The sequence below is a fragment of the Dromaius novaehollandiae genome, chromosome 6 (genome assembly GCF_036370855.1).
Source record: "Dromaius novaehollandiae isolate bDroNov1 chromosome 6, bDroNov1.hap1, whole genome shotgun sequence".
Classification (NCBI taxonomy): Eukaryota; Metazoa; Chordata; class Aves; order Casuariiformes; family Dromaiidae; genus Dromaius; species Dromaius novaehollandiae.
The window spans coordinates 11,115,414-11,130,185 of record NC_088103.1 but is presented as its reverse complement, the minus strand read 5'-3'; the positions used below and the strand labels follow the sequence as shown (position 1 = coordinate 11,130,185).

The following is a 14,772-nucleotide window of genomic DNA, read 5'->3' as shown; positions in this document are numbered from 1 at the left end:
AAGGAAGTGAGACGCAGTTTGTTTAAACCCAACACATCTGTCTCAATCACATTACAGCAACTGTATTTATTCCTGAAAAATATTACACTGTTTCTGAACTCCCTCTGTTTCATTTCCTTCCTAGTATCAATGCCAAGATAATGTTTCGGGGGCTTTTTGCCACACTGACCTCACATAATAATTCAAGTCTTCATATTTTTATATCTATATAGCATATACTACTTATATCCTCCACAGACTATATGAAAGGAGGAAATGATTATTTCTCATAATTCTCCTTTCTTTGTCATGCTAGCAGATGCAAGCTGAACCAGAAATCTGTCAGTTGCCCCCAAATTACAAAACAAACTTACACTAGCTCACAGGAGAACATTTCAAAGGCATGCAGGGCACTTACGCTTTTACCATCATGCTTGGATTTTCAGTAGGACTTGAGTGCCCACTACTCTCTCTGCTTGTATATTTGGAAGGGAAAAAAATACCTCCCCATTTCCTTAAATTTCATCCAACTATCACAACTGTGCAAAAAGCATTTAAGTGCAAAAGGTTCCTCTTCCAGTCTCTGATACAACTTTATTCATCCAAAAGAGGAACCTCATCCACTCTTCAGTTTCTCACAATGTTCATAATTTCAGCAGGAATGTCAATACCCTTTTCAAATTATAATATCTCTTCCTAACAACACTAGCTACCTACTAACATCAACTTTTGCTGTTATCCCCTCACCACATTGAACTACCATGAGGCTGGATTCTGAAGCCATTAATATCAATAAGAGTTTTGGCATTAACTGCAAGACAAGTATCAGGCATCTCAGGTGCAAATCTGACCAAATGTACACTTCCTGTTTTCCCCCCCCGAAGTCTCTCGTCTATTTACCTACTTTTGAGTCTCAAACTGGAGTGTTATCCATGAGAAGACCAGGAAAAGAATACTTCCCTTGCTCCCCAGGGAGTTGCATAGTGAGTAGATCAGAACTCTGTACAATGAGCCTCGTGTCATTACTTAAACCAGAATCTGGCAACTTTTTTTTTTTTTTTTTTTTTTAAGAAGTTCTCTACTCTGTCTCATTTTTGACTTTGTCATTTTATTTTTCCCTCTTTCAAAGGGAAGAGGCATGACTTTTTCCCAAAGGTCTGGCTTCCATACATGCGCAGAAGAAACGCATGCATGGAGACGTGAATTACTTGCAGCTTAAAATCATGCAAGACTAGCACTACAGTAAGGCAAATCCAATTGAAGATTTGAGTTGTAAAATTAGGTTGCATGCAACTACAAAGTTGATGAGATACAAAATTCTTCCCATGCCTCCACTCTGAATGCAAGACAAAAATTGTGCACAGGACAATAACAGCACTTTGGGGTAGGCAGGGAGATGCAAAACCTCTTCATCCATTAGCAAGCCATGTAAACACACTGGACAGGTAGAAGCAATGGCAGAGCTACAATCATGGAACTATCAAGATGGCTGAAAATAGAACTGTCATAATTTTATACTCTCTTCACTATTCAGATTGATTTGTTGTTTGCTTTGTAAATGAATGCATAAATAAATTAGATTTCTAATTACAAACCAACACTACTGAGAGTTGATCTTATGTCAAGAGGAGATAAGAGTTAGAATTCTGGAAACGCAAAGAATATTCTCATTTATATTTTCTGAATGACTAAATATTAACAAAAGAAAGAAAAAAAGGGATTTTCTAAGAAGCCTATGGGAATCAAGTGCCTACATCTCCTTAAAATTACTCTAGAGTCAAGTGCTTAACTCCCCTAGGATTTATTTGAAAATTCCTAAACCAGAACTCTAACATATGCAGCCCTGCAGAGGAAGAGAGAGTGACAAAGTGGTAAATACGAAGTGAGAAAACTCACCCCTTGATTAATCCAGGCTGGCAATTCAAAATGCATAATTCTTCCTTTAACCCTCGAATACACAATTAACAGTTCTATCATTCTTAAGTTAGGGCTAGAAGAAATCATGAATCATTAGTCACATTCATTGAATAGCACAAGCCCTAAAAATTTCCTTAGCAATTCCTGTCCTTTAATTTGCATCTCAGTTACTGCATGTCTTTTACAGACATGATATACAAAGATATAAAGGCTATAAGTAGCTGTAAATGTACTGCATCTCTTAACCAAACCATCTCAACAGTTAATTGTCAAAAAACATTCATCTGCTTTCTAGTTTGAACTTTTCTGACTTCCAGCTCTTATCACGCTTCTTTGTACTAGAATGAAGATTTAGTTAAATACCTCTATTTATGATATTTCTAAGCCATAAACTTTTCCAGAGAAGCTACAGCATCTCAGCTCCCTAAGTTTTCCATCATAATGGAAATTCTTGATAACAAATAATACATCTCTACTCTGAACTCCCTCAATTTTCAGCATCCTTCTTAAAGAGTTTGTTACACAACAAAGCTCTCTAACAGTTTATAGGTAATAAACTCTTCTGAAAACTTGGCCCCAATTTCTGCAATAGAGCATTTTGGTGAACAGATATCATGCTTAACATAACAGCACCTTAAAAACCAAAGTGAACAATCAAATTTAGACTAAAAGTGCATTTAATCCATTTAAACAAAGTACTGTTTGACTGTAGAAACAAATCCTTATTCCAAAATTAAGAATTCTAAAATGTAAAATTGACCTGTATGACCATGAAGACAGCTGCAGTACTGATAATCATGCACTGCTCTCAAGCAAGACAGATTAAGGGCTCTGCTCCATCCTCTGGAAGCATTATTTCCCTTATTAAAGTAAACTACTGTGTGCCCCATAAGTTTATCTGATGAAGCCCTTAACAACTTCAGTTTTTTATGCAACCTTTTAAAACATGTTTGCAGACAACAATGATCAGGAAGTAATCCCCAAATGACTTAAAAATGGAAAACTTGTACAGTTTCGCATAAATTAAGTCCTTTGACACACAATTGGCCTGAGGGCATAAAATGAAAATCAAATAATTAATCCTTAAGTTAATACCACTTTACAATGGGATACTGTTTTTGTGTGTGCGCATGTACTAAACTTCCATTGTCAACTCTTAGACTGCCATATTGCTGGAAACATCTTGGCAGAAACTGAGTCTTTGAACTGCAGCCAGCACCGCTACAGGCACCCTAAAGGAACTGTTAACACTACGAACATCAGCAGCAGTGAAAATCTTTGAGTTTAACAGGTGCTAAATAGACTGAATTAGATTATAATTTCATTTTTATTTCAAGTATTGCCTAATGCTCCTGAAATGACCTTACAGTAAGGTTATTATAATGAACAAGCTTAAACCAGTACTCTTCAAGCTTAACAAGATCCGGACAGTTTCCCTTCAAATAGGAAGGGGATCCCATACGAGACAAGAGGTAATGTGCACTTACTGAAGTATCCTAAGAAAAAGAGTGCTGGGATCTATATCACTAAGTCCCCTCCCATCCCAAAGTGCTCAACTATTTTGTCTGATCTCATTTCAGTGCCAATAAGAACTACCTATGCTTCTCCCATGTAAACATTTATATTACAGACTTGTGTTAACACTCAGGCTGATGCAAACAGTGTTCAGTGTAAAGCCTACTTCACTCTGAAACATTTTAGTAAGTCACAGGGCAAGAGAAGAATTTTACTATTCATTGTGGCAAGGAGCTATTCTTGGTCAGAAAAATATCAGAGATGATGGTCAGTAGCAAGGAAATGAAAAACTTGTTTTAATTAAAAAGAATTGCCAGACTATCTCCTAGACAAGACAGAAAGTACATTTCTTGGAGACAGGAATTTCCTGGAAGGCTTCAAAATGGGAGACTGGCAATGAACAGACATGCTCGGCCAAATTGGATTTCTTTCTAACGGATGCAACCTATTGATAGACACCCCACAGGCAAGCGTGGGACTCAGGATGGTGCAGCCCATAGAAGAGGGGTTTGCTTTGGGGTGCTCCCCAAAAGTTTAGGAACCCCAGGTGCACCACGGCCAGACTCACCACACTGTGGGGTTGCAGTAACCCTCAAAAGACCCCATGAGTGCTGGGCAAACCTAGTCAGCAAAGAAGTGATACCGCAGACTCACACTGTAAGCATCTAAGTACTGTGGAACTTTGCACTCAGTTATTTGTTGGCCATACGTACTGTTATTTGTTGGCCATGCATACTGTTATCTGTTGGTCACCCTGTTGACCATATTGTTGATCATATTGTTATCAGCTGAAGCTACTGGTTCTGTTGTATAACCATGGTCTGGCATTGTTTGACTGGATAATGAACTAAGCCTGGGAAGGATAAAAGAAAGTAAGCCACACAGCTCTGGTGTGGACTCAGACTCAACATCAGCTGGCTTGCGGACCTAACAACCCACCCATCAGTGGGGACGCCGCTGATGCCAACTGCCAAGGAGAACCTGAATCATCCCGGCACAGCTCGAGCGTGGTGAAAATAATTCGAGGAAAACTATACCAGAGGGGTAGCCCATAAGGACAAGGAAAGGGCAAGAACAGTCACTGTACCATGCATCCAAGAATGGTCATTGTACTGTGCATCCGTGGCTTAACCATAGAGGTCTGATATGTGTATTCTATTTTTAGTTCTCTTATATTTCTAGCTTTACTATACTTTTTTAAGCTTTGTTATACTTGTAGATTGTCTGGGGTTAATTGTTTAGTTTTGTCCAGCATCCATCATATGTGTAGAATCGCTTAGCTCTAATAAATTCTTATACTTGACAAATAATGCTCTCTCGAGTTGAGTGTAGCTAACCCTGGAATCTGAAAGAATCCCAGATGCCCCTCTAGTGGTATACCCACCCCAGGGGTTATGCAAAAAGATGAAATCCCTAGTATGTGTCTGTCAGAAAAGTCTTCTGTAAGTTATATGGATGAAGGCACAGTTGGGGAGAAAGACAGATGTCTTTGCCTTCCACTAAGTGAGCAGCAAAATAATGAGACTACCAAAAAGCAAGTAATTTTCAGCCAGTTTAGCACACCGAAACAGCTCTATGCAGGGTCACACAAATGCTAGGATCGGCAAAACGAAATGCATGGTAACACGAAGCCCAGGCCAGGGCTGAGGGTTGGTCTGCAGCAGCCAGCACCTCAACTGCAGCAGCCATGCAACCACAACCTGAACGTGAGCTGATCCTATGCATCTCTTCACCTTCATCTTTTATGAACATTTGTAAAGGGTCTGCCTATGTTCAAGTGTTGAGTGTAAACATTTTATTTGCATTTTATCTTCATCTGGCATGAGTTAGCCATACTTCCAGGTAACTGGATAATATGGCATCACTCAGAAAAGAATGGCAAACCTGCAGAGAGGAACAGGTGTTTTCCATTAACCAATATTAAGAAGGAAGTTCTAATATGCAACAATGTATTAGGGAGTAGACTTGAATACTCTGGGAGTTCATCACAGCCCATGGTTACAGCAACAGCAGCTAGACCTGCCATACAGATGTGATTCAACGCTTCACATTGTGTTTGGGACACAGAAAAATCATGAAGAGCATTATTCAGCCTTCTCAACCTCACCATTGGATGTTATCCATATATTTCAGGCTTGAAATACAGAAGTCTCCTGCTCCAAGAAATTCCCATCTTCCTCCTCCACGATGACCAAAGTAACCAGAGAAGTTAGGCACCCTGACTGGTTCTACATCAGCTCATACTACATCTACTCAGCCTTTACATATTGCATAATCAGGCTCAGAAAGCTCTGAGAAGTTTGTCAGGCTCAGAAAGCTCTGAGAAGTTTGACCAACATATGCTAACAACTTCAGTTCTTTTCTATAAAAGACAGCCAGAATTGAATTCATAGGCTCACTGCCCATTTTAAAGAGGCATTTCTGTCAGCAATCTGCTTGCCATCTAAAAACGCAAGAGCTTCTACCTCATTCTGAAAACTGCCACTTAAAAAATGACTTAAAATAAATCAACACAACATCTTTGTCTCTTGTATACCTCCACCACTCACACAGAAGGTTTGTTCCATACTTAGAAATCAGAATCAACGCAGGCCATTTTAAATATCCTTTAAAAGACAAAGTTGTAATTTTCCATCTGTCCTGAAAACTTCAACACTGAGAAATTACATTGCTACATTACACTTTATGTCTCATGTCTAAGAAATACGGGCAGAAGCAGACAACTGTATTTCATGCAAAAGCAAGTCAATACTTGACTATGTAGAACTCTTACTTTACCATGAATGGATTCATACTCATATTGTATACAATTGCTAGTTCTGTCTCCAAACAGATGGAATGACTCAACATTTTGCCAGCAGGGCTATGAATATTTCCTTAATCTAACAGAGCATATAAAATATTATCGATTAAAGGTGGGCCGCTCCACGAACTCAGAAAAAAAACATCCCTTAAACTCTAAACAGCTTCAGTTCCAATCTAGGTCTGTGCATGTTCCAAAAAAATTAAACCTTAATCTTTCCACAAAAAGGTCATTTTCTTTCCCAGGCAGGAAGCAATTCAGAGTGTTTTCTATAGCTGATAGATATGGCAGCTTTTCAAAGCTCTCTCTCGGCAGATTCTGCAGCAAGTTCTATTGATACTCAATGACATATTCATCTCAAAACCAGGTAAAAAGTACTATTCAGAAAAACAACTCCCCAAACCATAAAACAACTGATCAGGTATACAATGCAAATTAACTAAGATACAGAGAACATCTCCAGTCTCTTATTTTTTTTACAAGTTCAGCCTTTGCCTAGTTTATTTTCTTAAAATTTGAATAGCATTTTAGAAGATGTTAGAAACATGCACACCCAAGTAAAAAGTCTATCTTCTGTTCTGTGTTTGAAAGCAGGAAATGATTTTAAAGCTAACACACTTTTAGTACCTCTAAATGCAAAAGCTTCTGCCAATACAGTTCTGTAGAGCAGAAAGATAGCAGAAACAGTATGGGGTGGTATCTGCACGCCTTACACAAAACAAGGATGTCAGTATTCTCAAAATGCTTGAAAGTGCCAAATATTGAGATGGGGAGGGTAGTGAAGACCTGAAAACAGGAGAAAAGATGCCCTGCTTTATGTGTTGGTAACATCCTACATTTCACAGTCTTCTACAGAACTAGACACGTATTGCTTGAAATAACAAGGAATTTTGCAAAGCTAAGAATGAGAATTCAGACTAAAGCAAGCTATTCCCAAGAAAAATATGGCGAGAGCCTGAGAAGGAATTACCACTTTCTTGGCTCAGAAATGCTCTCTGAGACCTTACAGATGTGACATTTATTATGCCTGACATAATTATGTGATTTGATAACACGAACACATTAGAAGCTAAAACTAGTATTAGTTGCTAGTAGAAACACTGTCTTTTGGTTGCTGGCAGCCCATGTCAGAGGACACAAAGAACCACGCCATATTACAACCAGGAAAAGGGTGCCCACCACAGTGAATCTCACCCAAGCAAATTGCTCCCTGATCTCCCTAACTCAAGAACAAGATATTCCTGTGTTCAGATACCATCTGCCCCTCAGCCCTTTACTAATTTTCTAACAATCTAATCAATTACCTGATGTAAACATCGACTGGAAGTGAGCAGCCACCAAGCAAGAGAAGTGTTTGACGACACTGACACCTGGCGACACAATTCAGAAATGTATAAAACAAAACACTCCCCCAACCTCCGCACATATAGCACGCAGATGAAATGGGGTTACATACCTGTGAAAGAGGCAAAGTCTTGTTTCTCCAAGAACACAAAAATAAGTGAAGATCTATTATGAGAACTGATATTTTTACAAAAGGCATGAATAAGTGACAACAAGTAGGGCTAAGATTATATACATTCTAACAATTAGATTTAAGCTTGATCTTGCAAGCATGAGTCAAAGACCACATACACTCTTAAGTTTTATGTAATCTAGCCTTGTAAGTTCACTTCTAAAGAACAAAACTTTCGTGGTTTGCAAGTACAGTCAGTATTTGATTCCATTAACTTCTATGGATGTAGTTCATTTTTCAAGTCAAAAAATCCAAGTATTTTTATGCCCTTTAATCTAAAAAACCCAATATTTTATTATGCGTTAACGCCGTATTTAATAGTCTGCTATGTTTCACCTACTTGTTTCATGTATCCTTCTCTAAGAGGGACCAGTCTGTTCAGAAATAAAAAAAAAAGCCATGCAGTCCAACATAATTTCCATTAAAAATAATTTCTGCCCTTCCTACTGGCTTACACAACCACATAACATGAAGCATGTAACTGTCCTGAAAGAACAATAACTCTGTGAAATATATCACTTTTCCCACACCTGGTGTTTATACTCAGTACTCTATGTCTTCCTATCAAGCTTCCATTTCTTACCTGTTGACGTTTGTATGCCAAATAATCAAGATTTTCCAGATCTTTTCGAAACTTCTGATAGGTTTTCTGTAGATCAGCTTTACTGGATACATTTCTTAGTGATTCAAATGTTCTTTGAAACTGTGATGGGACAGAAAGAAATCTTGTCATTCACACAGTTGTTGTACTTGTTGCTGTATTAGGATTTTATTCTATTAAATACTAATATTATGGAGCTGCATTATCTCCTAGTATACCATCTTCTAGACATGAACACATGCTTGCCATTTTGTTTTGAAATCAGTTCCAGAATTCAAAGCATAGTACATATGCCCTATTTAATTAAATCCTCTAATTAACTTCATAGATCAGACTTACATTAAACACAACATTAGCGACCACGCCAATCTCCAACGGTTAGATCTTTTCCCATGTCATGCTACAGTAAATTACAGTAAATTATCAAGCTAATTACTTAAGAGTAATTTGCAAAACTGGAGACTCACCTTGGGCAAAGTGATCACATCTTGCAGGAAAGCTGTGACAAGCTTAATTATAATTTGTTTTAGATCAAACCTTAAAATTCAATACTTATTCCATATGTACACCATTATTAAAAATGGTATTGTTACTTTTTCAAAGAGAATAACAATATCAATCAAACTGTAGGGAATTATAATAGAAAGGCTAAAATGGTGTGAAAGGAGAATGAAGGGAAACATTTGGGCATGGAGACATCAAAAGGAACACACAGCAGGGAAATGGCTCTCAGAATAGCCTATGTTAGTGGCAACCAGATTAGCTGATCATAAAGACTCCTGCACATCTATCTGCAGTAGGCATGACTCCATTGACACCCAGAATTGGAGACAAAGAACAGTGATGATTCCTGATAACTCACAGAGGCAGGTCAGGTTGGAGACACTGATGACCATCAGCTCCAAAACGATACAAAAGGCTTATCTGAAACCTGCACAGGATCACCAATCTAAGAACAACCCAAGAGACAGGAGGACTTGACAGCTGGTGTCTCTTGTCCCCCTCGTCATCAAAACAGATCCCCGGCCTAACACCTGGACCCAACCATGATGGTGCCTGACTGTTAGATGGACTCCTTGGACACAACACATTCTAGTGCTGGTGAAGAGGACTGTGACAGTGAGTGAAACTTATTTTGTTTCTGCTTTTGTTTTAAATGAAATAGCATTCTCCTCCTTTAAACTCTGGCATAGATTTTTGCTACATTGTTGATACAATGTTGCAAAAGTATTTCCTACACAATTTCGTGAGTTTATAAAATACCAGCAAGATAGAAATACTTGAATAAGAAAGATTTCAGCTAAACAAAAATCAAAAGCATTTACAAATTCAATTTTATGAAGCTTCTGTTTCTAGGAGATATACTTCAGATTACTCTCAACTTGAAAATATATTTTTACTTTCCCACATATTACATGCTTATAGTATAGTTACTCCATCCTAACTGAAACCAGTATTTAACTGATGCTAAACAGGAAAAAAAAGAAAAAGAAAAAGAAAAAAGAAAGAAAGAAAAAGCAGTATTAACACTGCATTTGAACAATTTACACAAATTATTCAGCACATTTTAAAAGACGATGGTGAGAAAATATGAATTGGTTTATTGATTAAAAAAAATTAAACACTCAGCCACATTTCTTCCAGTAAGCGAATCAAAACACAAGCAGGTTAAATGGTCTTAAGTCGTCCAATCTTGCATCAACAAGTGTGTATAACTGATTTGGAAAGCACTCAGGGGGCTAGTATATGATGACCCAAAAGATGAAATACATTTTATACCTCTTCAACTGATGATGAAATGATGCACAGGGAAGGAAATAGCCTTCCCATCACTCTGTTACTCACCCATGCTTGAGATCTAGAACAGGAGACTAAAGTCAGTCAGTCCTGCATTAGGGAATCTGAACTGTAACTATCGACAAGGTTGGGTATCTGATTTTACTAAAGCTTCCTGGTTACCTTCAGCAAATCACTTGTCTGACTTTTTCTGTTTCCCCACCTGTAAATACTTTTCTTCACCTCTCAAGTATGACAGCTGCAGGGTGGTTGTAAAGTGGTATACTGTTTTTCCTTTTTTTTTTTCTTTTTTTCTGCTCCTATGGTTCATTTTTCCAATTCAATGACTGTCATTTTAGAAAGGGTGTAGAATTGGGGAAAACAAACAATAGGAGCAGGAAAGAAAAAAAAGAAAAAATCTTCACTCATCTTCAGTCTTTCTTTAAAACCTAACAGAATTGGCAGCTAGTGCTGGTACTGTGGATGTGGATTGCTCCACAGTATGAGTCTTATTATGCGAGCATCTGACTGACATCAAGCCCAAGTTGTATATGCTGCTTAATAGCCACTAGGTAATTCCCCTTTAGGATAACAGACAACTGGATTTCAGCTGGCAATTTACAACAGACAGATATACATCCTGGAATCTTCAAGCAAGTTACCACTTCTTGTTTTCCATATGTTTTGCAGCCTTTATTTCACAATCTTACTGGTCTCGTAACTGAGAAACAATATACGCCAGTGATCCATTTTTAATGGATCTTACCATTCCTGATTCCAGTGTCTTTCAACACCATTGAAGGTTAACTGGAGACTTTCCAGTAGCAGTTGAAATGTTTGCTACTGAAAAACAAAAGAAAGTTTTCCCACCTGAAGCAGACTGCACTGAATTTTGTAACATGTATGAGAAAACATAAGCACTGAGACAAAATTGAGAGACTCTTTATTCTTTTCTGTTTAACTTCATTATCTTCCACCCTTTGTAGGATCTGTTGTTTTCAGACTCTACCTCTGCTAGAGCCACTCTGAAAGCCTTGAATTTGCAATACTTCCAGATTCATACTCTAGGGGTCTTCCACAGGGTGGAAGTGATTTATTTACATTTTGCAAGCCAGATGCGAGTACGGTTTAAGTGGAACAAAAGCTATCCATAATGCTCCTGCTATGCATAATGCTCCCTCTACACAAATAAGCAAGAGGCTGCTCATATCTATATAAGTTCAGCACATACCTCAACTCCAAACCTCGACACACTTCAAGAAATTATCCCGATGTTTCCACACTTTATTATGGGGCTGAGTAATATGGAAAAGGGGCCTTTAATGATTCCCAAACTCACTCTTTAAGTGGACATAAGGTGCACTCTTTTTTTTGAACACTGTTTCTTTTATCAACACATTAGACTACCACAAATAGTACGTGTAGTAGAATCATTATCCTATTATGGATTTACTTAATCCCATAGCTCCAATTCTTTCTTTGACAGGAACTCTACTGACAAGTTCACATATTTTCTTATGTCCTGAAGCAACCCAGACATCAATAAAAATGCATTTGGCTCTCTGGAAAGAGATAACAGTATAGGAACCAGTGAGTGAGGCTGAGTAAATACAACTCAAATGTGTAACTGTAAAGTTAATGTACTTGAATAAAACAGATGGGTCAGAAATAGTCACAAGAGCTACCACTTGGAAAAAGTCTTTCTTTAGATGTGGAGGAAAACAAAAACATTATTTTTTAATTTAACCCAAAAATAAATAAAAAAGTTAGTTTTAAGAAAAGGAACAGACAGATGCTCTTTTCGCTGCCATCAGTACAAATTCAGAATAATCTGCTTTAGACATATAAAGGTTATCAGAACATTTTAAAAGTTAAAACCCACATCTGGATATTTCAGTATCATTCTGCTACTAGTATGAACCCTCATTTTTAAATGAGGGAAAAGAAAACTCTTTCACAAAGTTTTTTGTCTAGAAATGAAATATTAGTGCTCCATAACTAACTACTTCCTCTCTTCCACTTATAACCAAATGTAAATAATGATAAAAAAAAATCTCCAGCAGCTCATTTTTTTGCCTTTTACTTTTTCAGAGTACATGGATCACAGTTTCTGGAAGCCGAGAAGCAGCAATGATTTACTACTTTGTTCTCTGTGCCACTACTGGATGAATACCTGGACTGATTTTTCCTCTAAGGAAAACGTGACTGCAAGTAGAGAAGGAAGCTCGGCATTTCAGTGATTCTGAAGAGCTTCTACTATTTGTCGAGTTACCAGAGATACCTTCATAGCATAGATACAGCATAGATAAATGTGTAACTTTTCAAAACACACAAGCTCTTCTACCGATTAAGCTCATGAACATTACAGCATTCCTTCTGTAATTAAAAACAAAAGCAACAACTGTAAAACTTGAGCCAAGGACCCTGGCACTAAAAAACACAAGGTGGATATCACATCAGAGTCTATGAACTGAGCAGGCACTGTCAAGACATCGCTGAATGAAGGCTAAATGCTTACCTAACAGCAAACAAACGCGTGACAGGGGCCTCAGATTAAGGGGAGGAACTTCCACAGTCCCATTTTAGGTATCTTGAAGCAACAAATACCATCCACAATTTTGAAAGTGATGAAGTCTCAAACTGTGGATAGACCAGAAAAAGGTTACTAATATGGCCTCTCTGCAAGTATGATCCCCCTGAATGGTATGGTACAAGCCTGCAATTTCCTCTCGGACGGTGGTCGTGGTTCCATCTAATAAATAAGTAGTTCTGTAAGCATCAGGACCAAATTTCCCATAAATGGTCCTAAAAATACTTTCCTATAAATATTATCTCACAGTTGATTCACTGTAACATCAAAAAAAGAAATGCGAGCTCTAACTGAAGTTTCTGCTACAGTCAAGCTATTTATAATGGCCACCTGAGAATCCTCTGGTGTCTCTGTAAGCTCATCATGTAGTTTATTTTTCTGAAGTAGAGGTTTTTTCTCCACTATCCATCTGCCTGTTTTCAGGAATCTTGGGAACGTCTGCACTTCTGTCAGATGTGATGAAAATTAGGCAAAGGGTTCAAAGAGAAGAGGCTGAGGTATAAACAGAGTAGTTGCATAATGTTCTGATAGGAAACCAAAGTAAATTTTGATACTTGTTAGGATTTACCATGTTTGATCTCTACTGAGATTAATTTCTCCGGTTCCATAAAGACTGTTAAAAGTCTCTACATGTTGCAGCCTAGCTCTGCTCTTCTTTTTTTCTGAAAAAAGTTAATTTAATTGTTTACTATTGCTGCCTTGTTCAGCTGTTGCAAGCAAGCTGATTCATATGAGCATTTGTGAAATAAGTAATGGAATTAAAGGCAGTTGCTGTCTGATTTTGTAAGGCCTAATTTAATTCTCACACTTTGATAACGTTACTCTGCAACCACAGTTAGTAGCAGCCTTTCTGGAATCCCAAGGAAATAACTTCTGCACTAGAAAAGTTTGAACTTGTCTGGTTTGGTCTGAGGTTTTGGCTGGTTCAAGTCAATATCTCATTTGGCTCTGAAGCATTCTGGTCTAGGATTTGGTTCAGGCCACACTCTTCAAAAGCACATGAATACAAGATGGACTAGATTCACTCCAATTTTAACAGGATTTCCTTGACAAGCCTCAGAACCTCAATATGGGCAATGAAAATCAACAGCCTGCTGACATCTAGACAGAAGGCCAGGCCACAGAAACATTAGATCATATATACTTAGTGCCATGTTCTTCACTGCTTACAATTTGGAGATGTAGGAGGAGGTAACACTAAACATGGAGTACAAAGTCTTATTCGTAGTAATAATCATACAACCTCAATAGAAACAGATATGGGAGGCAGCAGACACTGCTTCTTCGGTTTGTGAATGATGTCATTTGACAAACCACATAGCTTTAATGTCGCTTGCTTAGGAACCTAGCTAAGTCGCAACAGTGACACGATCAACTGGTCCACTACACATCCTTTACTTGCTGTCATTCTATATGCCTAGTTCAGATTGAGGGCCAATTCTGCAAAAGTCAGTCTGTTATTTAAGAATAAGGAGAAATGGCTCTTTTCCGATTTGTCTAGAGCAGTAGTGAAAAAGCCTTTGCCATTCAAAATATCAGTATCATCTTTCACTATGCAGGGCAGGAAAACAGCATTGAACTGTTTTATTCATTTGTAAAATACTTCTCTTTCTTTTAATATGGATGAATAGGAGTTGAATTAAGCATGAGAAGCAAATTTAATCTCCATTCTGACATAAAGAAGCAGTTCATTTAAAAAATGCCTTCCTGCTTTAATATGTACTGCTGCTTTAAAAGACTAAATTACACTAAACATACTATTTTAAATCACCAGAAGAGATGGCTGAAAGAACCAATAAAAAACCTCTCTCAAATTCCAATTACTGAACACACATACTTATGAAAAATAGTTGCTCTTCCAATACTTTGCTGTAATGGAATGGGCTCAGACTTGCTTCTTTGGAGAGGTTTATGGAGAGGAGGTCACACAGCCTCCTCTACTCAGGAAATATCACATGATTTTGCTCTCATTTTAAGAAGGTCTGAAGATGTGCATTTCAAACATAAAGCAGATGCTGTTTGTTTTGCGAGCATTTCATTTCTGCCTCCCAAAGCAAAAGCAAGTTATGAAATGC

The 14,772-nt window shown here is 37.8% G+C and overlaps 1 protein-coding gene across 1 annotated transcript in view; it reads right to left on the bottom strand.

The window, feature by feature from the left end:
* CTNNA3 (catenin alpha 3) overlaps nucleotides 1-14,772 on the bottom strand; it is a 572,729-nt gene that overhangs the window by 513,019 nt on the left and 44,938 nt on the right. The window contains exon 5 of the mRNA XM_064513677.1: nucleotides 8,314-8,433. Coding sequence (XP_064369747.1) covers nucleotides 8,314-8,433 — 120 coding nt within the window. The remainder of the gene's footprint in view (nucleotides 1-8,313; nucleotides 8,434-14,772) is intronic.